The sequence below is a fragment of the Sorex fumeus genome, unplaced genomic scaffold (genome assembly GCF_029834395.1).
Source record: "Sorex fumeus unplaced genomic scaffold, SorFum_2.1 ptg000043l, whole genome shotgun sequence".
NCBI classification, from domain to species: Eukaryota; Metazoa; Chordata; class Mammalia; order Eulipotyphla; family Soricidae; genus Sorex; species Sorex fumeus.
In genome coordinates this window covers 16,486,683-16,512,851 of record NW_026606100.1, presented here as the reverse complement: position 1 = coordinate 16,512,851, position 26,169 = coordinate 16,486,683, and the positions used below count along the sequence as shown (strand labels likewise).

The 26,169-nt window shown below is 45.2% G+C and overlaps 1 protein-coding gene across 1 annotated transcript; it reads right to left on the bottom strand.

Moving 5' to 3' along the window:
- Positions 1-25,253, bottom strand: CISD1 (CDGSH iron sulfur domain 1). Its single transcript, XM_056120484.1, has 3 exons — positions 25,130-25,253; positions 17,721-17,926; positions 1-3,310 (listed from the first exon to the last, which is right to left on the bottom strand). Exons 1-3 carry the CDS (start codon positions 25,152-25,154, stop codon positions 3,221-3,223), a joined length of 321 nt encoding a protein of 106 aa, XP_055976459.1. The 5' UTR covers positions 25,155-25,253; the 3' UTR covers positions 1-3,220.
- Positions 25,254-26,169: the final 916 nt, after the last annotated feature.

Here is a 26,169-nt window from a genome sequence, read left to right as displayed (position 1 = left end):
TTCATAAAAGAAAGGATATTTTAATATCACAGAAGATACAATAACATTGTAATAAAAATTAAATCCAAGGTGATCACGTATGTATTTTTTCCTTTGTGGATGCTGAAAATGAAATACTGACCTAGAACTGTGGACCAACTGTTTCAAATATCATTTAAACCCCCCAGTTAAGTCTCAGATGTCAGTGACATCGTCAGAAATAAGTAGTGTTAGAATCAGAGCAAGTTTAGCTTCTGACAATCAGAACTCTCACAGATATCTTAGTACTAAGCATATTGCTCATTAGGAAACCTTAATGTTACCGTAAATCCAAAGTCCTTAGCAACTGAAATAAAATCAAACAGTTTCAACTGATTTGTAATAGAAAGAGTTGTTGCAATTAGAGAAAAATAAGCCCAATCACAAATTATAATTCTGTAACATGGCATAAACAGTACTACTTAAACAGTGAGTTTTTTTAAGTTTCTTAAAATATTTCAACTGGCTGGTCCAGGTTCAATTTCCAAACCCATATGGTCTCTGGAACACTGGCAGGAGTGATCCCTGAGTGCAGAGCCAGGACTAACTCATGAGCCTCACCGAATGAAGTTCAAAAACTGAAAACCAAACTGAAACAAAAAAATCTTACTTCAGAATTCACTGTTACGTAAATAAAACATAGGAAAAAGATTAGAGTGGTATGGGTGATCCTCTCTGCCTACAACATTAGTCAAATGAAAGAGCAGCAGGGAACTTGAGCGTGCTTAAGTGGGAATTGTATCTGCACGTGCTGATATCGTGCAGAAATACCTCACCACAAGAATCACATTTTACTTTCTAGATTAAGCAGCATGAAACTTAAAAGAATTCTGATTAGAAAGAACGTAAAACAATCTTAACATGACCCTAGAAATACACTTATTTTTGATTTTCAAATTGCTAGAGTAGATCTGTATTTCAATATAAAATGACGATTTTCTGGTTCACCATAGAAATACACCCCACTAATCATTTACCTCTGAAAAATAGCTAGCATTAGTAATTCCTTTCCTTCATTGACCACAAGAATACCTGACTACTTAAAAATTCAAAGTTAAACACAGTTTAGTCTAAGTTAAAAGGATGTCCCTTTATCAGAAGCTTTGGCTGTAAATGCACTTTTCCCTAAAATGATTTTTCCTTTAGAACAGAAATCCTCTGCTGACCCATTCCTACTCGTTAAAAAGAGGCAGGAGGGGTCAGAGAGATAGTACAGTAGGTAGGGCCCTTGCCCTGCACAGGCCAATCAGAATTTAATGCTGACCTCCCATATGGACCCAGGGCCCCAACCAGGAGTAATTCCTGAGTACAGAGCCAGGAATAACCCCTGAGCACTGCCTGGTGTGGCCCCCAAACAAACAAAAAAGAGGCAGTGAAGATCATGGAAAAAACTCACTCAAAATCTTATGAAATCAGTTTGTAGTAGTTACATTTTATGCTAAAGATGTGTCTTACACATCCAGCTCAACCATGCGGGCTACATGTACATTAAAATATTACATGTACATGTACATTACATGTACATTAAAATATGAACTTGGTTTGTAAAAATCCTAAGTGCACATTTAAACAAATCCATGATCAGAATCTAGGAACCATGGTTTTGATGATACTTGTGAATTCTATGGTAATTCTGAATACGAGCTAGTAGAAACATTGGGAATCCAAGTATTATAAAATAAGAATGTTTACCTTATTAATTCCAGAAGGAGCGATAGCACAGCGGGTAGGGCGTTCGCCTTATAAGCGGCCAACATAGCCGACCCGAGTTCAATTCCTCCGCCCCTCTCGGAGAGCCCGGCAAGCTACCGAGAGGATTCGATATGCCAGACACAGTAACAACAAAGTCTCCAATGGAGACGTTACTGGGCCCGCTCGAGCAAATCGACGATCAACGGGAGGGCCTTTACCTTTACCTTACCTATTATCATGTATAGTTATGATTTTTCCTTCTAACCTATAAAACCTAAGAATATAAGTTTTATCGCTCCTACTTGCTTCCGCTTTTTTTTCTAATTCAGTAATAATAAATGGAATGTTTCCATTTAATCTGTGAAAAATATCACATAAACTTAACCTTCAATTTCTTGCTTTTAAGATCCCTCAGTTTAAAAAAGGAAATAATATTAACTTTCTCAGCCAAACACTCTTCTTTTTTGCGGGGTGTGGGCAGGGGCTACACCTGGCAGTGTTCAGGGCTTACTTCTGGAGCTCTGCACTCAGGGATCACTCCAGGCAGGCTTGGGGGACCACATCGGGGGCTGAGGACTGAAATTGGGTCCGTCAAGTACAAGGCAAGTGTACTTACTACCTGCAATACTCTCTCTGGCCTTCCAAAAAATCTCTTTTCTAAAGTCAGCCATGTTCCAGATTAGTAGAGTTGGGAACTAAAAATCTACGTCTTTGATCTAACCTAGGACTCTTATTTCTGTAACTAACATGACATTTTGTGTCTAAGACTTGGCGTGCATGCCAATTTTTGCAGTGTTCAGTTCCAGTGTTTGCTGTTCCTTGGGCAATGAATAGTTCTGGAATGTTACTTTTAAAGTTTTCTTCATGATTACTTTAAGTTTAATACCAATTTGAGCTCAACGTCTCTCTTCCTTTAACACCCTTTATTATTGACCAGACCCTCATCTTAAGTGGAATAATATTCAAAGCTCAGTTGGATTGAAAATTGTGAAATAGATAAGCCTCATTTCCTTAGCTTCATTACCATTGTCAAAGAAAAATCACGATCATAATAGATTTTCCTGGATTATACTAAAAAACTCATGTAGCTTAATTAAACCAATTTACTTTCTGGTAAATTTCTAGGTTAACTACTATTAAAAGGTGGTCATTTTTTTTCCCCAAAATTTACAAGTACAATCTGCATATACACGATTTTGAGAATAATTTAATTGTTTTGAAGATACAACGATGCTCTAATGTCATTATTTCAATGTAAAGAAACGGATCCTTACAAGACCAAAATAACCCACAGGCCATGAGGTTGGTTTTAACTTTCTCCTTTTGTTCGAACAACGTGTACCACAATGGCTCAACAAGTAAGGCAAATGCCATGAATAAGAAAGCTGCAGTTTACAATATACCACACCTAGAACCCCGGGGAGGCGAATCAGATAGAAGTGGTAGTCACACTAATGAAACAATCAGGTAACATCATGACAAATTGGTCTACAGCATCAAAACTGTCCAGTTAAGCTTCTCTCTTCTTAATGATCAGAGGTCCCACGTTGTCTCCAGTCTCTTCATTGTGTTTCGTGTGAGCTCCATCACAGAACGGAAACTAAGAAGAGAAAAGGAGGATGTAAGATGCTTTAATCACAAGATGAGTTTTGTATAATGAGACTGACACCCAAGGACAGTAGACGTGAGGGCCAGGAATACTGCCCCATAGCAGGAAGCCTGCCTCATGAGCTGGGGGAGAAGGTAGCTGGAATAGAGAAGGGGTCACTAAGACACTGATGGTTGGAAGAATTGTTCGGGATGGGAGACCTGTGTTGACGGGGCATGCTGGGGACACTGGTGGTGGGGAATGTGCACTGGTGGAGGCATGGGTGTTTCATCATTGTATGAATGAAACTCAAACATGAAAGCTTTGGAACTGGATCTCATGGCAATTCAATAAACAAAAGCAAAAACAAAAACACAAAATGAGTTTTGTATCTGGCAGACCAGGGACAACTCAATTCACATTTATCACTCCAAAGACTTTTTTTGGTTACCTAATATAAATTCTATTTATTTTGATGTTTGGACAACACTTGGTGGTGCACAGGATTTACCCCGGCTCTGCTTTAAGAGAGCACTCCGGTCAGGGCTCAGGATTGTCAAGGGGTGCTGGGTATCAAACTCAGGTTGGCTGCATGCAAGGCAAGTGCCCTAGCCACTGTACTATCTCTTCAGTTCCCCTGTAATAGAATTTTTCTTAAGAAGAATATGTTAAATACATTTGTAGACATTTTTTCTAGAAGTATTTTAATTTGACTTATTTTTTCATGCCCTTAATTCCTCTACTTTCAAATAAACAGGCCAATAAAGACTTTAAAAAAATTGGGGGGGGCACACTCAGCTATGCTTGGGGCTCACTCCATCTCTGTGCTCAGCAATCACTTCTGGCAGGGCTCAGGGGAACATAGGGGTCCCCAAGAATCGAACCTGGGTCAGTGACATGCAACCTAAGTACCCAACCTACTCTAGTCCTCTGCAGCCCCGTTCTTTATAAAGACCTTTGTGGAAACTTCTTCCTTCTAGAGAGGTGACAGATTTCCATTCCCTTCATGATTTTACATTTTTAAATAGCTAACAGTTTGGGGCTCAGTGGGAGAAAGTGGGAGACTTTATATTCTAGTACCTACTACCATGCCATTCTATACAGCACACCCTGCAAAGTGTTGCTTTGGGTTAGGTTCCTTGCTGAACTGTTACGCCTTTGCTAATAACTTTTTTCCAAAGTAAATCCCTCATATAGGATGAGTATTTATAGATTCTACATTTTGTTAAATCTTTCCTGTTTTTTGTCAAGAATCAAGAAAAATTTTTTTGTTGCCAGGCTTTGTGTGTGTGTATGTGTGCAGGGTGTAGCTGGGCAACACTTCAGTGCTCCTGGCTCTAGAGGGACCCTGAGGGAGTGCTTGAGAGAGCAGCATGCGACCCAAGAGCCTTGACCTCCTGCACTATTTTTCCTGTCCTCTTTTAACAGTCTTTATCCTCAGAGCTCATGCATACTCTTGTACACATCACTGGCTTTCACAGTACATTCTTCTTACTGTTAAATGCTAAAAACAAGATTCCACGATATTTCAGTCTCCTTAGGACTTTTACTTAGGAAAAGGTCCATTTTCAAGAAATTATTTTGTTTTGGTTGTTCTCTATGCCACTGGTTTTTATTTCATATCAAACTTTAATAACTACCATCTTAATTTTACTCCTGATGTCTTGAATGCAGTTACAGTCTAGAATCTGGAGTTTCATTGTTTAGGGAATGGCACACAGTGGATGGAAGAGTAACAAGAGCTGTGTAATAGGAATAGCGGACAAGATTAAGTCAATGCACTCCACAAAGGTAAAGAAACATAATTTTAGATGCCCGAATCTATACAATAACATATAATCTTAAATGCTGATATTAATAGTGTCAACTCTAAGATTAAAGTAGTATCTGGTAGTTTTTTTAATTTTTTATTTGTGAAACACCATGAGGTACAGTTGTAGACTTACAAATTTTTGTGCTTGGGTTTCAGTTATACAATGATTGAGTACCCATCCCTCCAGTATCTGGTAGATTTTTAAGAAATTTTAATCTTACTATCTGCAAACAATTAAGAGGCAGTAAATTACTTAAAAATTATAAACTCAAGGGGCTGGAGCAATAGCACAGTGGGTAGGGTGTTTGCCTTGCACGCGGCCAACCCGGGTTTGATTCCCAGCATCTCATATGGTCCCCTGAGCACCACCAGGGTTAATTCCTGAATGCAGAGCCAGGAGGAACCTCTGTGCATTGCCGGGTGTAACCCAAAAAGAAAAAAATATATATATATATAAACTCAAGATATCAGTATATCTTGCATTTCCAGGTATAAATTCTATCATGAACAGATATGAATTTAACTGTAAAATATATGAAACTTACATTACTCTTTTAATACCAGTATAACATGGAACACAGTACATACATTAAAAGTTAAGTCCTGGGCAGGAGAGACAGTACAGTGGGCAGGGCATCTGCCTTGAATGCCGACCCAAGTTTGAGCCCCAGCAGCTCACTGGTTCCCCTCAGCCTGCCAAGAGTGATCCCTGAATGCAGGGTCAAGAGTAAGTCCTGACCAATCTGGGGATATACCGTGGGGGTTCAAAACCACACAGCAGAAACACCATCTACGCTCCTATGTTCATTACAGCACTATTCACAACGGCCAGAATTGGAAACAACACGAGTTCCTGAGAACAGACAATGGACAAAGAAATTATAGCACATCTACATGATAGGATACTACGCAGGTGTTAGGAAAAATAAAGTCATAAATCTGCCTATAAATGGATGGACCTGGAGAGAACCACACTGAGTGAACTGAGTCAGAAGGAGAGGGGCAGATAGAGAATGACTGCATTCATTTGTGAGATATAAAATATACATACACACACACAGACACACAGGACTGCTATTCATGGCCAGGGAAAACAGGGGCTAGAAGAACTGGTCAGTGGCTAGAATCAACCACAAGTATGTGTGGGGCGGAGAGTAGGTAAGATAGTGAAGGGACCAGTATGACAGTAATAGCTGGGAATGATCGTGCTGGACAAGGACTTAGCTGCTGGACTCTCTCTGGCCCCAGAATCAGTAATTTCTTTATTGGGGGTTGGAGAGAAAGCGTATTTGGGCTGCACCTGGCAGTGCTCAGGGCTTGTTCTTGGCTTACTCAGGCATCACTCGTGATAGTGCTTGGAAGACTGCACTGGGTGCCGGGAATTAAGCCCATACTGGCTATGTGCAAGGTAAGTGCCCTACCAGCAGTACTGCTTTTTCTGGCTCCCTGTAATTTCAAATACATCTTAAGGGTTAATGAAATGCATATGACATTGATTTAAGATTCCCAATATATGATAACTAAATGAACGATAATCAGTTACTACAGAAATTCAAATAATAGTATTTGTAACATGATTTACGTCTTTATGGGCGTTTTATTTTATTTATAACTTTTCTATGCAGGATAAAGAAAATTTATGGTAGAGATATAGTTTTAATCATAACCTAAGAAGAACAGCATTTAAAAAATTAAATAATACAATGAAATTATGAGAATTTTTTAAATTTTTCATTTAAACTCTTAAATTTATTAAATTGTCAGAGCTGAGATCACATAAAGTCACAAAGGGCTTTTTTTTGTAAAAAAAAACAAAAACAAAAATTCAATTCATTTTTTATTAAACTTGTTTTAAAGATTAAGTAATGATTATAACAGGGTTAAAGTTTATGGTATTGATGTACAAAGTTGCTTTGCTCATCACCACCAAGTGTCCATGACCTTCCACCATGGTCCTTAAGTCATCTCTGGTCTCAACTTCATTCTCCTCCCCCACATTACTGTTTGTGACGATATTTTGTAATCCAAGGTCAAGGGCTTATCATTGTTGATAATATCTATCCCTTGTTTTTGCCCCTGTGTCCCACAGAGCAGTTACTTGATCTCCTTATGACCTATTTCATTTAGCATACTACTACCTTTCAGTTCCACCCAAATTGCAGTGGATTGCAGGATTTTATCTTTTCCTACAGCCACGGAATATTCCATTGTGCACATATATTCCTCTGCCCCTTTCGGAGAGCCCGGCAAGCTACCGAGAGTATCTTGCCCCCACAGCAAAGTCTGGCGAGCTCTGCTTTCTACTTGTAAAGTTAGTAAAATAAAGAGGATCTTTGCAAAACACACAAAATTCAAGTTACAATGTTTCTACTTCTAGGATGATTTACCATGAAAAGAAATGTTTTTCCTTGACTTCTCTTTTCTGTCTGTAATTAAAATATTTTTTTCCTTCCACAAATTTTGTGTTTTTCAACAGACTTTGGATCATATTTCCTAGGGAAATTGTCTGGTGCCATTTTTGCTCATTATCATGAACTGCTGAGAAATACGCTCCCTTTGGCTGAGTCAGAAAATAAAAGGGCTGGAGAAACAGCTCCATGGCTGAGCACACACTCTTCCTGCAGAAGGCTTGAGTTTCCTGAGCACTGCTGGGACTGACCCCTGAGTCCAGAGCTGGGAGTAGCCCCGAGGGGCAAATCCCTCCAAAACAAACAAAAGCAATGAGGTCGACAGCTCTGAGCTCTACAATACATCCCAGTAGGAGCACATCAAATTAGATGGGAAAGCGACATAAAAGCCAACTAAGCTCAAAAACAAAAACATTAACAGAGAAGGCCCGACCAGAAATGACAGCTTAGTAAACCTTCATACATGGACTTAATGTTACCATGGGGAGCTACAACAATTTTCACAAACATTTTTTTTTACGGAAGCATTTTTGATAATTCCATTAGCCATTTAGTTGTGACAGGCAACATACAATAAATTCTGGCCTGCTAAGGGGGCAGGCTTAGGGATGGTTGGGAAAACGGGGACACACTGGTGGCAGGTTTGCTGTTGGAATACCGAATGCCTGTAACAAATGCATCATGAACAACTTTGTAAAACATGGTTTACATAAATAAAGCAGAAAAAAAACGGAATTGTTTTGATGAAATGGAAGAAAAAAGCAACGAGATCATTGTGAATCAAAGAAAATGACATTCTTAACAGTTTGGTGGGGTGGTGGTGTTGGGGCTCACCCCCCTATTCCTGGCTCTGTGACGAGGGACGTTGTAAAAGCAATGCTCAGGGGACCACTTGCAGTCAGTGCTGGGGAAGAAACCAATATCTGGGGGACACAATGCAAGTGCTCTAGCCTCTGTCCCACCGCTTCAGTCTCTCAATACCATTCTTCTGTACTTACTTGAAGAGACTTGGGTTAGTAAACATCACAGAAAAATAGAGAGATCATCTGATTTCGTGAGACTGTCCTTATGCAAACTGGTAAATAGGGCACCCAACATTCATAACACTGTTTCTGAAAAATACTGTACTCCGTGCAACTCACTTCTAAGTCCATACACCAAGACAAAAATGACTGCCAGTAACTACTCAAAGTTCCACTCAGGTCCTGGACGTACTTATAAAGAAAATGACTCTACATAGTATGTCTAGTTGCATGCTCATTTTCTTCAGTGCCGTTCGTTTCAACCTCAGTTGAGCTGCTGCTGCTGCTAAAAGGCAAGTCTCTATTTCTCGTTCATTTTTTAATCTCTACTCTTCCGTAGTCCTCATAAACTCTGTACCTTCCATATAACTCGGCAAATGAGTGGGAGAAAACAGGAGTATAACAAGAGCATGTTGTATTTGTTCCCTCCTAGAGACTTACTCTCAACTTGCTTTGTCAATAAAACGATCGTTTTCTTTCTAAGGGCAAGTTTCACATCTGTTCTCTTACTTTCATTTCCTTCCACCCTCAGGATACCACTGCCCCAAATATTCTTTCTCTGAAGCCGTTTTAATTATTTCCTCTCCGTCGGTTCCTTTCCTTCTCACTTCACATCTAGATAGCCCTTTTGTGAAATACCATTATGAAACAGCAGAAAAGGGCACAGGTTCCGTGTGTGTGTGTGTTTTGGGGGGGTGGGGGGGACACACACAGGAGAATGTAAAATACACGTAATTTTTGAATAGTAACATTTCACTAACTCGAGGAAACCTGCTCAAAGTAGTAGACACAATGAAATTGCAATTCATTATATCTGAAAAGAAAAAAAAATCAAAGTGGTATTGGTGGTGGCAGCGTTGGATCAGAATCAAAAGTACCTGCCTTGTGAACATGAGGTGGAGAGTTCACTCCATGGAGCTGACCGTGAGCCAAGCACTGGCAAGGCTGTAGATTGGGCTCCTCAGTACTACAACAAGCGTGCAAATGCTGGAACTGAAGCACGCTCCCCATCCCCGCTGAAAATGTGCATGTACGGAGCGCAGGTATGTGATCCTTGACCACAGTAAGATTTATAATCCCTGGCGAGCAGTGTAACCAGACGTGCAAGTCCCGGCAAATACCGGAGCCAAGCAAGTGTGCGAACCCGATTCATCACAACAGCAAAAGCAAAGCAAAGGAAAGGGGAAAAATGAATTAGGGTTGAATTAGAAGTTTATTTTGCAAATATGTACCCATATATATATTATTAATTTTTTTTTGAGCAGAAGAGGCATTTAAATCACACAAACAACTAGTTAGGACCAAATTACTGAATGTATTCGATATGCCAAACACAGTAACCACGAAGTCTCCAATGGAGACGTTACTGGGCCCGCTCGAGCAAATCGATGAACAACGGGAGGACAGTGATTTGATTTGAACTGCAGATAGCCATCTGATCAAAGATTTTAATAGCAAGTCTGTACACTGACATGAATTTGTGACTTGGCACCCTTGGAAACCTCAAATACGCTGGGAATTCCCCAAGATGTCTGAATTTAGAGAATGCCCATGAACTGAGTCATATTCAAAGTCGACTCTTCATAGCTTTGTGCAGGAGTGCAAAAAGAGTTCAAAATGTAATGAAAAGTCAGAACTGACAACTCCTAGAAGCAAAGGGAACTATGAGTGTCAGACATGTCCTTCCTACCTAAAGGAAGTCCCTGGCCACTCTTGTTTTCCTTTCCCTACAGTCTACAGAAAATAGCAAGCCCCCAGTTTAGCCCTATGGAAAGTCCAAATTCTAGGATGAACGAATAATCCAGGCTTGTTCTGTTGAACTATGGAGGAACCGAATAAATATTTAAAATCCTAGCTTGTGAAGTTCATTTGTGAATCTTCCTGAAATACTTGAGTTGTTCGTCCATGGAAGATGTTACTTCATTGACCCCAATTTCTCTGGGAAAAGCAAACCAAAGCAAACATCCTTTACTTGACCTCAAAACTCAGCGACGCCCAGCTTTGGTGTTCAGAGTTATGTTGTTTCCTTTTCTATTTACTCATATTTACTGACGTTTTGACATACAGTCAGAGCTCTACTATTTCTCGATTCACCCTTCAATCCACTTGGACGTAACTTCTGTTTTAATTATTCTGTTGAAATGACACCAAATGGTCAATTGCCTAATTGTTTCAGCCAACAGTCCTACCTGTCTGTTCACCTACTAAATTTCTGCAACTTTTGAGCCAGAGAGATAACTTAATTGGCTGAGTGTGTATAATGGATATAGGAAGCCCAGGTTTTGATCTCTCTGAGGTCACATGGTTCCCTGGGCTGGCAGCATCTAAAAATATAAAACAAATCTTTGAAACAGTAAACTTTTCTCACTTCTAATGTGAAGCCATGAGCTTCCTACTTTGGCATATCCAGCACTTTCAAACATCCCCTACCCCTCTCTTATTTGGTTTTTGGGGCCACACTCAGTGATGCTCAGGGGACCACGTAGGATACTGGGACTCAAATGGCTCAGCAGTGTGCAAGGCAACCACCCTACCTGCCGTATTCTCTCTCCTCCCTGTCCCCTCCAGCCTTTATTATTATTATTTTTGCCTTTTATCTCCTTTTCTAAATTGTAGACAATTCTCCAAGATTTGTTTAGCCCGAACTGTTATTTAGGCTGAATAACAGTTTAGGCTGAATAATAATAAATAATTAATATCTCGCACGGGCCCAGCAACGTCTCCATTGGAGACTTTGTTGTTACTGTGTTTGGCATATCTAATTATTTATTTATTTTTTTTTAAAGATGCTTTTCTTTTTCTTTTTTTTTTTATTTATTTATTGAATCACTGTGGGAAAGGTTACAAAGCTTTCAGGTTTATGTCTCAGTCATGTAAATATCAAACACATTTCCCTTTACCAATACTTATTTTTTACCATGAAGAACCCCAATAAAACCCCACCCCCCCACCCCTCCCCGTCCCTGTGAGGCAGATGAATTCTAGTTAACACTCTATCTGCTTTGATTAGATTCATTGTTTCAATAAAAGATTCACCACTATTATTTAGAGTTTACCCCCCCCCCCCCAAATCAGACATGCTGAAAAAGCATTGTGAAGTGATTTGCTTTCTACAGCTGGGTTCAAGAATTAAATGTTGGTTTTGGATTTCTGCTCTTTTACCTATTGACCCTGGAAGTATTTCTACTGAAAGTCAGATAGTTAAGAAATTGGTTTCTGTGTTCTGGAGTCCTGGCCGTGCTGGAGAGCCGCTCGCGGGGGGCAACCGGTGGCCTCGGTAGGGCGTGAAGGGCGGAGCGAAACGCCCCCCTTCCCATGAGGTTTTAGTCGCCCCCACACTCCCGGCTCATACCTGCTGTCCACAAGGATCCCATGTGGCCGCCATCTTTCTTTCCAGAGAGGAGAGGGCGAATGGGGCAACACCCTTTCCCCTCCGGCAGACTTGATGGCCTGGATCAATGCATAGTCCTTTCACTTTTCTGCTCCAAGCTGCTGGGTTCTGCATTAAGTCCTTGTGCTTCTGGGGCTGTGGCCGTGCTGGAGAGCCGCTCGCGGGGGGCAACTGGTGACCTCGGTAGGGTGTGAAGGACAAACCAGAACGCCCCCCTTCCCATGAGGTTTTAGTCGCCCCCACACCTCCGGCTCATACCTGCTGTCCACAAGGCTCCCATGTGGCCGCCATCTTTCTTTCCAGAGGGAGGAGGGCGGAAGGGAGCAACACCCTTTCCCCTCTGGGCAGAAATGATTGCCTGGATTAACGCATAGTCCTTTCACTTTTCTGCTCCAAGCTGCTGGGTTCTGCATTAGGTCATTGTGCTTCTGGGGCTGTGGCCGTGCTGGAGAGCCGCTCGTGGGGGCAACTGGTGGCCTCGGTAGGGCATGAAGGTCGGACCGGAACGCCCCCCTTCCCATGAGGTTTTAGTCGCCCCCACACTCCCGGCTCATACCTGCTGTCCACAAGGCTCCCATGTGGCCGCCATCTTTCTTTCCAGAGAGGAGAGGGCGAATGGGGCAACACCCTTTCCCCTCCGGCAGACTTGATGGCCTGGATCAATGCATAGTCCTTTCACTTTTCTGCTCCAAGCTGCTGGGTTCTGCATTAAGCCCTTGTGCTTCTGGGGCTGTGGCCGTGCTGGAGAGCCGCTCGTGGGGGGCAACTGGTGACCTCGGTAGGGCGTGAAGGACGGACCGGAACGCCCCCCTTCCCATGAGGTTTTAGTCGCCCCCACACTCCCGGCTCATACCTGCTGTCCACAAGGCTCCCATGTGGCCGCCATCTTTCTTTCCAGAGAGGAGAGGGCGAATGGGGCAACACCCTTTCCCCTCCGGCAGACTTGATGACCTGGATCAATGCATAGTCCGTTCACTTTTCTGCTCCAAGCTGCTGGGTTCTGCATTAAGTTCTTGTGCTTCTGGGGCCGTGGCCGTGCTGGAGAGCCGCTCGTGAGGGGTGACTGGTGACCTCGGTAGGGCGTGAAGGACGGACTGGAACGCCCCCCTTCCCATGAGGTTTTAGTCGCCCCCACACCCCCGGCTCATACCTGCTGTCCACAAGGCTCCCATGTGGCCGCCATCTTTCTTTCCAGAGGGAGGAGGGCGGAAGGGAGCAACACCCTTTCCCCTCTGGGCAGAAATGATTGCCTGGATTAACGCATAGTCCTTTCACTTTTCTGCTCCAAGCTGCTGGGTTCTGCATTAAGCCCTTGTGCTTCTGGGGCTGTGGCCGTGCTGGAGAGCCGCTCGTGGGGGGCAACCGGTGACCTCGGTAGGGCGTGAAGGACGGACCAGAACGCCCCCCTTCCCATGAGGTTTTAGTCGCCCCCACACTCCCGGCTCATACCTGCTGTCCACAAGCCTCCCATGCGGCCGCCATCCTTCTTTCCAGAGAAGAGAGGGCGAATGGGGCAACACCCTTTCCCCTCCGGCAGACTTGATGGCCTGGATTAACGCATAGTCCGTTCACTTTTCTGCTCCAAGCTGCTGGGTTCTGCATTAAGTCCTTGTGCTTCTGGGGCCGTGGCTGTGCTGGGGAGCCGCTCGTGGGGGGCAACTGGTGACCTCGGTAGGGCGTGAAGGACGGACCAGAACGCCCCTCTTCCCATGAGGTTTTAGTCGCCCCCACACCCCCGGCTCATACCTGCTGTCCACAAGGCTCCCATGCGGCCGCCATCCTTCTTTCCAGAGAAGAGAGGGCGAATGGGGCAACACCCTTTCCCCTCTGGGCAGAAATGATGGCCTGGGTTAACTCATCGTCCGTTCACTTTTCTGCTCTAAGCTGCTGGTTTCTGCATTAAGTCCTTGTGTTTCTGGGGCTGTGGCCATGCTCCAAACTTAACTCTGATTTTCAGGGAGAAAGATTGGGTGGTTTACTTCTCATTGATCACTTTGTATATAGAGAGATGCGGCCGCGCGGTTTTGAGAAAAAGTCCTCGTTCCCGCATACTCGAGCTGTGTTTGTAGAGGCTTCTGGTCACCAGGGTTCCATCTGGGGGAGGCGAGATGCGGCGCCTACTCCATCTGGAACTTGCCGGTGCTCTCGGCTCTTTTTGGAACCTGTTTTTTCTTTTTTCTTTTCCTCCGGGATCCCGCACCCTCCATGTGTTCCTTCTCTTATTCTGAACGCTTCAAAGATGGCCGGCATATCTAATTATTTAGCCCTTGAGTTTTATCTATGTCAAGGACTGGTTCATTCCTATGCTTGACTCATCAGTTTTGCTGCTCTGTCTCCAAGTCTGGTCTCAACTTTAGCCCTGCATTTTATATCGTCTGCTGCACGTTTCCATTCAAATGCCACCTCCAATTTTCTGTTTCAATTGAACTCGTTACCACTGGCTACAAAACCAGTTTTTCATTCTTGAATTTCCTATTTATGTTAACGACAACATTTCTTTTAATCCTACATGTTTAGATACTAAAGTGAGAGTTGGTTCTTCTCTCACAATCTTTCACACAAATTATTGTACTTGGCTGACCCTTTCCTCAAAACATCAAATATATCTACTCAGGATTCTCTACTCCTTCAGCTAGCGTCCTGGTGTGTAAGTATCAAAACTGTTATCCCTGACAAGAAACTCTCGAATGTATGGGGCCATACACCCCTCACACTGGCACTTTATCTGGATTTATCTGAACTTATTCCTAGAGGGAGGGGGAAGTAGGGATCACATTAGATTGTTCATTGATCCCTTCTGCTCAAAGGAGTCCTTTCGAGTAGATTTTGAAGAGGCCTCGATACTTGCTTTTTATTTAAATGCCACCCTTTTTTCCAGGGCTTAACTTCTGTTTATTATTATTCCTTTCAAAAATTTAGTATCGAAAGATGTAAGCTCTTCCTTCTCTTAAGCACTTGTGCTACATCTGCTTTATAACAGGTCCCCTATGTTGATAGGTTCTTGGAAACTGTGACTTTAATTTTAAGTCCTCAAAGAAAGCGGTTTCATTCAACCTCAGCTGGGGCTGAGACTTTTTCCCCCCTCAACACTAAATTGAAATTAAAATACTATTCAAGGACTTGCTATACAGACCTATGAAAGCTGCTGTTTTATTTTTACATTGAATTTTTTCATATGCACATTCATTTAGTGGAAATGAGATAATTTAAGATTACTGACCAAGAAACAAATATAATTCCAATTACAAACTCCACAATCTCTCTAGATTGCATTTTTCTATACTTTGATGAGCAAGAAGAGAATGAAATCTCTTATGAAGTACGGAGAGAGCTCACAGGCTGGGTGGCCGCTCCCCTGGAGGCCTGCGTTTAACGCCCACCACCAACTGAGGCTCTCCGAAGCACCAAGCCAGGATCAAGCTTCAGCACTGCCAGATGTGACCCAAAACAAGACAAAGGACCAGTAACAACACAACACAAAAAAGTCAATAACTGCACAATGTAAGTCCAGACCATTGGTGGGAGAACGGCCCCATATGCATGTGCGAAGCCCTGGGTTCAGTCTCTAACACCCCAACCAACCAAAACCAAAACCAAACACACCAATAATACCCTGTCAGAGTGATAGCACAAGCGGGCAGGGCATTTGCCCTGCAATACAGCTGACCGGGTTTCTCTCCCAGGCACCCCAAGCCTGTGAGAGTGATCCCTGAGTAAAACAGAGGCAGAAGTAAGCCCTGAACACCTGAGGGTTGGCCCCCAAACCAACCATCAACCAAAAATATGGACCCCAAACAGGTCTTTGTTGGGGTCTCAGCAGCTAGCCTGAGACTTTGACCAAATCCCCTGCCCCTGAAAACAAGAGCTGGCCCTGTTTACAAAGACCCAGGGGGCTGGCTCCAGCACGCCCCACATGTGGGCACTCTGGTTGAGAATGTGGGACATGACTGTGCCCATCTACCTGCACTGATAACCCGGCCCTAAGAGCAGGATATGTAAATTGTTAACTGACATCTATATGAAACCTACCTTTGTACTAGAGAAAGGAGAGAACCCTGCTGTACGTGAGATGCGCCCCCCACCCCACCCGCCGTGTGTAAAAGAACCCCTGGTAGGGGCCAATAAACGGAGAACGGCTTGACCACCAGACCCCCCTGCTCTGGGGCTTTCTTTCTCCCGTGGTGCGCAGAGGGCCAGGGCAGAGGCTTCTCCCCTACCCACTCCCTTCCCTTAGGGAGTAAGTCAGGTGACTTTGGGGGTTCGTACTCCAGTGCTCCAGTGTGCCGCAGGGTCGACTGGCCAGGACCCCGACAGGTCTTGTCTATAAAATATCGAGAGATTAGTTCCAAGCAATCATATTGGTACTCCTTTTTATTTACTTTGGTGTTTGAACCACACCTGACAGCGCTCAGGGCTTACTCCAGGTGGGCTTAGGAGACCACTCAGGGTTCCTGAAGGTGAGCCTGGGTTGGCCACGTGAAAGGCAACTGCCTACCTGCTGAACTATCTCTCTGGCCCCTGGAAAGACTTCTACAGGTTCAACCTGTTGTAAAAGGACCATTCGATTTTGCTGCATATTCTGGATATTCATCAAGTACTTTTTGGTCATAATGGCATCTCTTAACACTTTACCACTGGGCTATGCAAAATCAGTTATACTGGGAAAAGGCCACTAGTAGAATACGTGTTCCATGTATTTGTAACTCATTTGTAATAATGGATTTCCACTGTGGGGAGTCGTACCTGTGCGGAGAAGTCCCTGAAATAATGTGCTTTCAGAAATTATACACCTCATTCTCATTGCCTATTTTCTTAGGCTTTGAATTGTCATCTTGGGCAATCTGTTTTATTTAGATGCTAGTAGGAGCAGTACACACAATATTTTCACAGCACTTGCGAAATCTCTGGTGTTGTTCAACGCATGAAACTTTTCAAATGATCTTGTGGAGTCAGAACAGTTTATAATCTTTCAATCACTAGCTGTCATCACTGTCTAAAAGCTGCAGGTATCACAGGTAATATTTCCAAATGAATCTTGATGACATGCAATTCTCACAAAAGAAAATATTGAAAAAAAAAAACCTCAAAGGAACTGCAACTTAAAGGTATAAAATACAGAGTTAATATATACCTAATATGTACAGTTTTATATATATATGATAAAAATTCTTGATGGTAATTTTTAGAGTTTTTCTTGGAATTCTAAAAACTAGAACGCCCTAGAATCAAAGAATTCTAGGAATTCTTGAAAGTTAAAACAATAAAGGAAAGAATAATGAAAAAGAATTTACTGCGGGATGGAGAAATCGTACAGCAGGCAGCTGCCCTCCTTGTATGCAGCCAACCTGGGTTTGAACAAGCCAATCCTTGTTCCTGCAAATGGTCCCCCCGAGTCCCACCAGGAGTGATCCCCGAGCATAGAGCTAGGAGTAAACTCTAAGCATTGCTAAATGTTATTCATGATTGCATTCACCCAAGCACAGTGAGGTCTCAACACGCTTTTTACTGCATAGAGGTTAACATTTTCGTATGAAAACATACGTATTTCCAAAGAGTACACTTAAAATACAGAGAGGGGGCCAGAGACAGTTCACTGGGCTCGGTGCCAGAAGCCTGCACTTGATCCCCAGCAAAACATGGTCCTGTAAGCACGGCCAGAAGCAATTCCTGAGCACACAGCTGGAAACTGCCCAGAATCCTCCTCAGCTCCCATGTCTGGAGGTGCAAAATTGTAAGAAGAAATGTTACATTAAACGTGGCACTCACAAAATGAAGTCGTTTTACTCACCTTTTTGGACCTCCAGCAACGGCAGTACACAGCTTTGTCCCCCAAATCCTCCATGTCAAATGCATGTACGACCTTGGGGTTATCTTTCTGGATGTGAAGGTTGACCATAGACTTATTGCGAGTATCTCTGCTGTAAAATCTTCTGTAAGCCAGATAACCAAGTGCAGCTGTCCCAGCAGCAAAGGTAACAGCTGCGATCCATTCAACTAGAGCCGGGAAGAAAAAACAGAGTCATCAAACCAAAATATAAACTTAGAATCCAACGCGTATGCACACAAAATTCGGTTTTTGAACATTCTAGTGCCAACAGAAGCTTTTTTCTCTTCTTTCTTTGTTCTTGGCCACTCCTGTACTTTGGGGTCACTTCTCTGCTTACTTCTGTGCTCAGGGATCACTCCTGGTGGCCTTGGGGGATCCCATGGGATGCTGGAGATTGAATATGGGTCAGCTGTGTGCAAGGCAAGCGTCCTACCTTCTGCACTATCTCTCCAGCCCCTCCCACAAAGGTTCAGTCATTTGCCTGACCATATGTTAACAGTATGAGCAGAACACCCTGGAGTGACCAGTCTTTTATTAAGACTTTTTGAGTTTTTACTGAGGCAATAGTATCTTCTACTGAGAGGTGATACTTAAGACAGAAACTTATCAGAAATGGGCCTTAGGGGCTGGAGCGATAGCACAGCGGGTAGGGCATTTGCCTTGCATGTGGTGACGGGGGTTTGATTCCCAGCATCCCATGGGGTCCCCCAAGGCCACCAGAGAACGGCCCGAGTAATTCCCCGAGAACGGCCAGGAGTAATTCCTGAGTGCAAAGTCAGGAGTAACCCCTGCGCATCGCTGGGTGTAACCCAAAAAGAAAAAAAAAAGCCTGAGATACATATTTTTAAAACAAAAATTCACATTATAAGAAACCAAGAGACGAACAGACTAGCAGGTGATCTGGCTAACAAAATCAATAATTGGGATCCATTTAAACAGCAAGGTCCTTTAGTGATTTTAATAATAGACAAAGCCACAAAGTAGATTAGTAGCCCCCCCCAAAAAAGAAAAGGAACAAACAAATCATCCTTACTGTTAGACATTCCAAGGAATATATCCAACAGGATTATGGTTTCAGTCAGTCATTTAAAAGTTGTATGTTTTTTAAAATGTAAAAGTGCTTGCTCATTAAAAGATCCAGAATGTACTAATTTGCAGAAAACATGACTGATAGCTTCTCATACCAGATGAGGAATTTAAGTTTCTATTGTAGAAATTATAAATTTCTATTATCCAGTAGTAGATGATTATGAGGATTCTCTGCAAAACTCCTTTAAAATACAATGACATTTTCGTGCTCAGTCATTTGCCTGACCAACAACAGGTCATCTGTTTACTGTTTTCAGGCAGGGGTTTTTTCAAGGAAACTTCAGAAACCCACGGAACTTGAAAACTAACTACCCCATGTCTAGAGAACACTGGAGAGAAGAGAATCCTGCTTCGTCTGGCCAGCCTCAGGGAAGAGTTGCCTATTCCCAGCATGGAGTGGACTGCGGGAAGAAGTTCAACAGGGGTCAGGAGAAACACTCTGGCCTGCTTCCCAGCACTTCCTGAGTCAGATCTTCACAGTGTTCGAAATAAGTTCCCAGACTATCAAATAAAGCCCGATAGAGCCAAGTACAAAAAACACATTCCAGGGCCAAACAAAAACATATACTGAGTAATTAACCACATGGCTTATTTGCACTCGAGTCAAACTTCTGATCTGACTAATGTGATTAATCACCATTACTAACGGCGAAAACTGGAGCACACTCTTTAGAAAGTCTGTAGAGGGGATCAACTACTCACACTCAGTTCCCTTTCCTTGGTTGTTCTTTCATACCGTTCACGATTTAGTTTTTCAATCAAATGTTTCTAATTCGCATTTTCCTCAGATTCTACTTTCAACCTCAGCTATTTTCTCTACAAGTAATTTAGCTTGTTTTCTTTCTCCGATATTTCCAATTCCTCTCCTGCTGTCCTCCCCCAAAACAAACATTAACATTTTGGCCTTTGCAAGTGTTGCATGACTGAAAAAAAAACAAGCTAACAGTCAGATGACAGCCTCAAACTTATGGCCTGCGGTGCATTTTAGTTACACATTTTGTGGTGGTTTGCTTTGAATTTTAATGCTGCTTCATGGTATGACTCTGGCAATTCCAAGCAGGGCTGCAATTTTGCTCTGATTTCTAGCCTGACTCATTAGTGTTTCTGATGTATTATGTGGAACTCCCTTGAGAAAATACTCTGCCAGATGCTATAAGCAATTCACATCTCAGCTAACAGAAAACCATTTGAATAGCGGTGTAACTACCACAAAATGTACCAAAATAATGCTTTGCACAATAGAATTTCAAATTATATTCACTGAATGTTCCAAACCTGAAAAGATGAACTCTTCTCAAACACTTAAATGTTTTTTTAACATACCATTCTAGTGTTGTTAATCATACCTGTAACACTTTATTTTTTACGTGAATTTTATGGGGTTAGAAAATACTTTAAATGGTGCCTACTTACTTAAAAAGGATCCAAATAAATAAAGTAAAGGCCCTCCCGTCGATCATCGATTTGCTCAAGCGGGCCCAGTAACGTCTCCATTGGAGACTTTGTTGTTACTGTGTCTGGCATATCGAATACGTCACAGGGAGCTTGCCAGGCTCTGCCCTGCGGGCGAGATACTCTCGGTAGATTGCCCGGCTCTCCGAGAGGGGCGGAGGAATCGAACTGGGGTCGGCCATGTTGGCTGCGTGCAAGGCAAACGCCCTACCGCTGTGCTATCGCGCCAGTTACAAAAAGGATCCAAAGATCCCAGTCAATTAGCTGGTATTAATTTCCCATGCTCTAAAGAGAGAATCCCATAGCAATTTCTACCTGAAACTCATAAATGGCAAAGAATCTCAGTCATCGAAAACGTTCTTCTATTTCTCTTATTACCAACTGAATCCATATGGCAGCAGCTTTGCTTTTAAAGTCTGTACCTTCCTCTGGATTTTTGATGGTGGAAGGTATGACAGACTAACTGCTACGGAAAAGTGGGAACTTAAAAGGGAAAAAAAAGGGAAAAAAAAAGGAACTCTAGTTATTATGCCAGAATGGCTGTCCCCTGGGGAATCATACCAGGCACTGTGACCCTACTCCCTGAAAGGGGGGGTCACCAATGAACACATAAAAATGTCATATAACCAGATATATGTAATAAAAATGGTTTTTTTAAGCACCCAGATAAATTCTTAGGGTTTCCATTTCTTTTACTCCATTGCCAAGTTCTAATTCTCTAGGCTCATTGAGGGAAAAATGCAAGAGTCCCCAGACCAATAAAAATATTGTTCTTTTATCATTACATCACTACAGCCTGAATCAATCTTTGGATACCAGTGGCAACTCTAGGGAAAAGATAAAGGAAACTACTTAGAAATAGAAGAGAATAATGGACTTTAAAAAAATCAACAATTAGGACAGAGTCAGTATTGAAGACACGAGGTTATAAACCTATATTAAAAAAAAAACTATAACACTTTGTCCTTGATAGTGCATATGTCTAGTAAGGATAGACAGAATTTCAGATGTAACAAAGAAATCAATTCCTATTACCAAGATCAAATTTTATCAGAACCCTTCACATCCTTTTTTAGAACCGGGATCCAGAAAAATCTTATTTCTACCTCTTCTGACTTATACTCTTTCCTTTTCTATAAATCTTTCTCAAAGTATAATATTCCTAGAATTTAATCAAATTTCAACCTACTGACCACAAATACCTCCAAGGAGTTTGTAAACATAATAAATACCACAAGAAAGGCATTGCTAGCTTCCGTATTCTCCCTTCGGTCTATCATTCTATAATGTTGGTTTTCTCTCTTAAAATTATTTGGTTCAAGAAAACATTAACTTGTTCCCAAATCCCACACCCTGTTGAAAGCACATTCTCGGCTTTTTCTGTGAGAGGGATTAATCGGCTTTGACAGAAACCTCACAGGGCTTCTTCTCCTTTAGTCCCTTTTCTGAGCCAAACTGCCTTTTGCTGGCTGTAAACCGCCACAGAATCACAATGTTCCCTTCCCCTCAGGTGAGGGGCGGGAGCAGCAGGGCTTGAATCTTTGGCTGTGCCTGCTGATGTTTGCCTCTTGGACCTTGGATACAGGGAGCATTCAATGTTAGCTGAGTTAAAAAAAAAAAAGGATTACTAATTTGATTTTGCAATTCCATCTGTCTACCCTATCATCTCAGTGCTCTTACTTCAAAGACAGGAGCAAATGTCATTTCTGGACTCAAGTTAAGCTGTGGGATTTATACTCTTCCTGCGACTAAAAGTCAAACTTTATTAGGCAGCATAGGGAGGGAATATTATAACTAACTCTAATTTATTCTTGCTCCTTTCTACTGTGTTAACTCAAGGTCAGTCTTACTTCATCTGGAGCCCCCACTTTTCTTCTGCCAATCATTTAGTTTTGGTTTATAAATTAAAGGCGCTACCTCCTTCATTCTTGGTTTGACCTGCATATTATTCTCAGAGTATGTTCACATACTCTTAGTTACTTTAAGTGACTCAACTTGGGCATGAGGGTGTGTGCCCTGCAGAGCCAGCCCCGGGCACAGAATGGTCCCCAACACTGCCAGGAGCGATCCCCAAGCACAGAACACAGAGAAGGTCAAGGACAACCCTCCCACCCCCTCAGAGGCTCCATCAAACCTAAGTAGTAGTACTTTTAGAGCCTGAGACTCAGTGATCTCTGAAAATTATGCATTATAAAATTTCCGGCTAGGAGGTGGGATTTAAGTGTGTTTAAGTGTGTGTGTGTGGGCATGCAAAGTGAGAACATCTTATGGGAGACTTTAGCGAAGAAAATCCTTGTGAGACTGAAGATTTAAGAGCAACAGATTTCCCCAGTGAAGCAGGAGTCAAGGAAGGCCAGTCCGAGTCCCACTTCAAGTTCCTTGCAAACAGAAAGCAGCTGCAAGGAGTTTTGTAGGTATCAAGGAGTAGGCTTGGAAATAAACTTTCTACAGCTCAGCTACTGGATGAGGAGCCACTGAAGCCTCTGTGCTCTGAAGGTCGCCTGCCTGAGTTAGAAACACCCGGAACAAGGGTGGGGTGGAGGGGGGTGGGGGCGCAGAGAGCTGAGGGACACGCTCCCACTGAGCGCCCGTGATCAGTCCCCAGCATCACATCTTCTCCCAAGCCAAAGCTGCGGGCAGCCCCTGAGCACCACTGGTCTGGCGAAAGAGCTGGGGAGGGGGACGTTTGTTTTCAAACAAAAATCCAGTATGCCATGGCTGACCCAAGCGTTGGTCGTCATCACTCTGGTGGGACCTTGAGCTTTTGCTGCCAACCATCCTCATCATCACCTCTTCCAGATTTGTATCTTGGCCTGATCTCTACTGATTTTCACTTGTAAACCACACAGTCCTCTGCTTCTGAATACAAATAAGAATTCTGCATGCATAGATAACGTTTCATTAATTTTATATAGCACTTACTATCTGAAAGCCGTTATATCACTGATTTGAAAAGAAACAGGGCCATCTTCCACGCAAAGGATCTAAATTGGTTCTCAAATCACAGCGATTAATACGTTTAGCTAAAAAAAACCTGGGAGTAAAACAATTTATGACCTAAATGGTGCAAGGTGGATTCCCAACATTTTGATATACCCCTAGGTCTGAGTCAGAAAGTGGGTGCTAATAGAGACCCTGGAAGGCGTCGGTCCTCTCCACTCACTGCGACGATTTTAGGTGAAACAGTCACCGCACGAAACAAAGTTCAGTACCTCAAAACTTAAGCTAATCATCTGATCAAGCGATTTGCAATTTCCATAAACCATATTAATAGCACAAAAATGTCACAGCTCGTTACTTTTACTATACCAGGTAACTTTTGGCAAAAGAGAAATCTTCCCCAAGAAGCGTATTCCTGCCATTTACAGTATTTATAAGAGGAAGTGTAGGCTCAGATGGGTAGAGAAGTTACAGAACTTGGTGTTCTGCATGTTTGATATTATCCAAATGACTCAGTGGGGCCATTTTAATCAGCTTCTGCACCACCTCTGCACTCAACTCCTGTTACAGGTGGGCCAACCTTGGGGTGTGGCATTTTACACCCCGGGAGGAGAGCACCCTATTAGGAAGCAATTCTACTACAAAGAACTGCTCTAAAACAAAAGGCTACGTTGTACAATGTCAATAGGGCCTCGTTAAACTGGACCTTTTGCAAATTTATTTCCAAACCTTGGGCACTAGCAAGGTTGAGAAAGCTCAAGGCTTTCAATCCTCCCTCTTGGACTTTGGGCCTCCAGCGCCTGAGGCGAAAGGCATAATAAAAACAGGGAAAAAGCAGGGATTGGGTTTCTGCCCTTAGAAGTGCAAAACTGAGACGTGATCAGCCACCAGAAGATTGCAGGAAAATCGATACTGCAATTTCCCGGCTAAGACAAAGTGAGGAGGGGTAGCAGGATTCCTCCCCAAGCCCCGTCTTTGCTTTTTTGGAGTCAAAACAGGTGTGGCAGGGATGAGCAGGAAAGGCCAGGGGCGGGCCGGGCTGGGCTGGGGGTAGCAGTGTGGTCTGATTCCGGTGGGGGTCTGCGCTGCCCCGTGCCACTCAGGCCCGGTGTCCTCACCGTCCAGACCGAGAGTTGGCCCCCTCCCCGCCTGGCCCGAGCTCCGGGTTGCCCGAGAGCATGGGCCCCTGGGTGTCGGGGTCGCAGGGCCCCATGCCCCCTTGGAACTCCAGGGTTGCAGGGCCATACCCCTGTGGGTCCCAGGGTCGCAGGGCCCCATGCCCCCCTGGGTCCCGGGGTCGCAGGACCCCATGCCCCTCTGGGTCCCGGGGCGTCATGCCCCCCTGGGTGCCGGGGTCGCAGGGCCCCATACCCCTCTAGAACCCCAAGGTAGCAGGGCCCCATGCCCTCTTCGGACCCCAGGGTCATAGGGCCATACCCCTGTGGGTCCCAGGGTCGCAGGGCCCCATGCCCCCCTAGGTCCCGGGGTCGCAGGACCCCATGCCCCTTAGAACCCCAAGGTCGCAGGGCCCCATGCCCCTCTGGGTCCCGGGGCGTCATGCCCCACTGGGTACCGGGGTCGCAGGGCCCCATACCCCTCTAGAACCCCAAGGTAGCAGGGCCCCATGCCCTCTTCGGACCCCAGGGTCATAGGGCCATACCCCTGTGGGTCCCAGGGTCGCAGGGCCCCATGCCCCCTTGGGACCCCAGGGTCCCAGGACCCCATGCCCCCCTGGGTCCCAAGGTCGCGGGACCACCCGTGCCCCTCTGAATCCCAAGGTCGCGGGAGCACCCCAGGCCCCTCTGGGACCCCAAGGTCGCGGGACCCGAGCCCCGGGAGGAGCCGAGGGGGGCCGCGCGGCCCCCTCCCCCCGCCTCCGGCCACGTCACCTCGCGCGCTGGGGGTCAGGTTCATGGTGCCGCCGCTCGCAGGCGCGTCACGCGGGACACCGAGCGCCGAGGCTCGCGCAGGCCGCCGAGTGCAGGTCAGGGGCGTCCCGGGCGCTGACGCAGGCGCAACGCGCAGGCGCCGCGGGCACGCGCGAACCTCCCGGGCTGGGCATGCGCAGAGTCGCGTCCCTGCCGGGAGGAAGCGCCGAGCCCGGCCGGGACCGCCGCGGGGCGGGGGGGGGCGGCTGCGCCTGCGCACGAGGGCGGGGCCGAGGGGCGGGGCGGTGGCCGCTCGGGCCGGGGCGGGGCCGCGGTCAGGCCGGAAGCTGTGCCCCGAGTCCACTCGCTCAGGCCGGTACCGGGGCCGGGGGCCGGCCCAGTGGACCTCGCGGATGCCGGGGGCGGACCGCCGGCCCGTCCCGAGCGCGCCACCCGCCCGAGCCGGGCGTCAGCTCGGGAGGACCCTGACCCCTGCGCGGAGGGTCGAGTCGGAGGGGTGGGGCGCCCCCTCCTCCCCCAACCGAAAGTTCGGGTCGCTGCGGCCTGAGACCCGCCAGACCCGCTGCGACGATGACAGTGGCCGCAGGGCCAGGGTCAGGGTCAGAGCCAGGGTCTAGGTCGCCGTCGCCCCGTTGTTCGCGCTGCTCGAGCGGGTCCTGGGGCGCTGGGAGACCCGTCCCTGCGCCTGGCGGATCACAGGGAGCCCTGCCGTGGGGGGCGGCGGAACCGAACCGGGCCGGCCCACAGGCCGGCGCCCCGCCACTGCGCCGTCGAGGCCCGTCGAGGCGACGGCAGCGGGCGCTCTGGGGGGCTGCTCCCGGGAGCCGAGCGCCTCCCGCCGCGTCCGAGCGGGGCGGGGGGGGCTCCGGGGGCGCCCCCTCCCCACTCACCGCAGCCCTGGAGGCTCGGGGCGTCCGGGATGACCCCCGAGGACGCGGCGAGAAGCGCGGCCAGGGCGTAAAGCGACCGCAGCACTGGTGGCATCGTAACGTCACCTGGGGGTGGGGTGGGGGGGGGCTCCCGGGCGCGCGGCCGCCTGA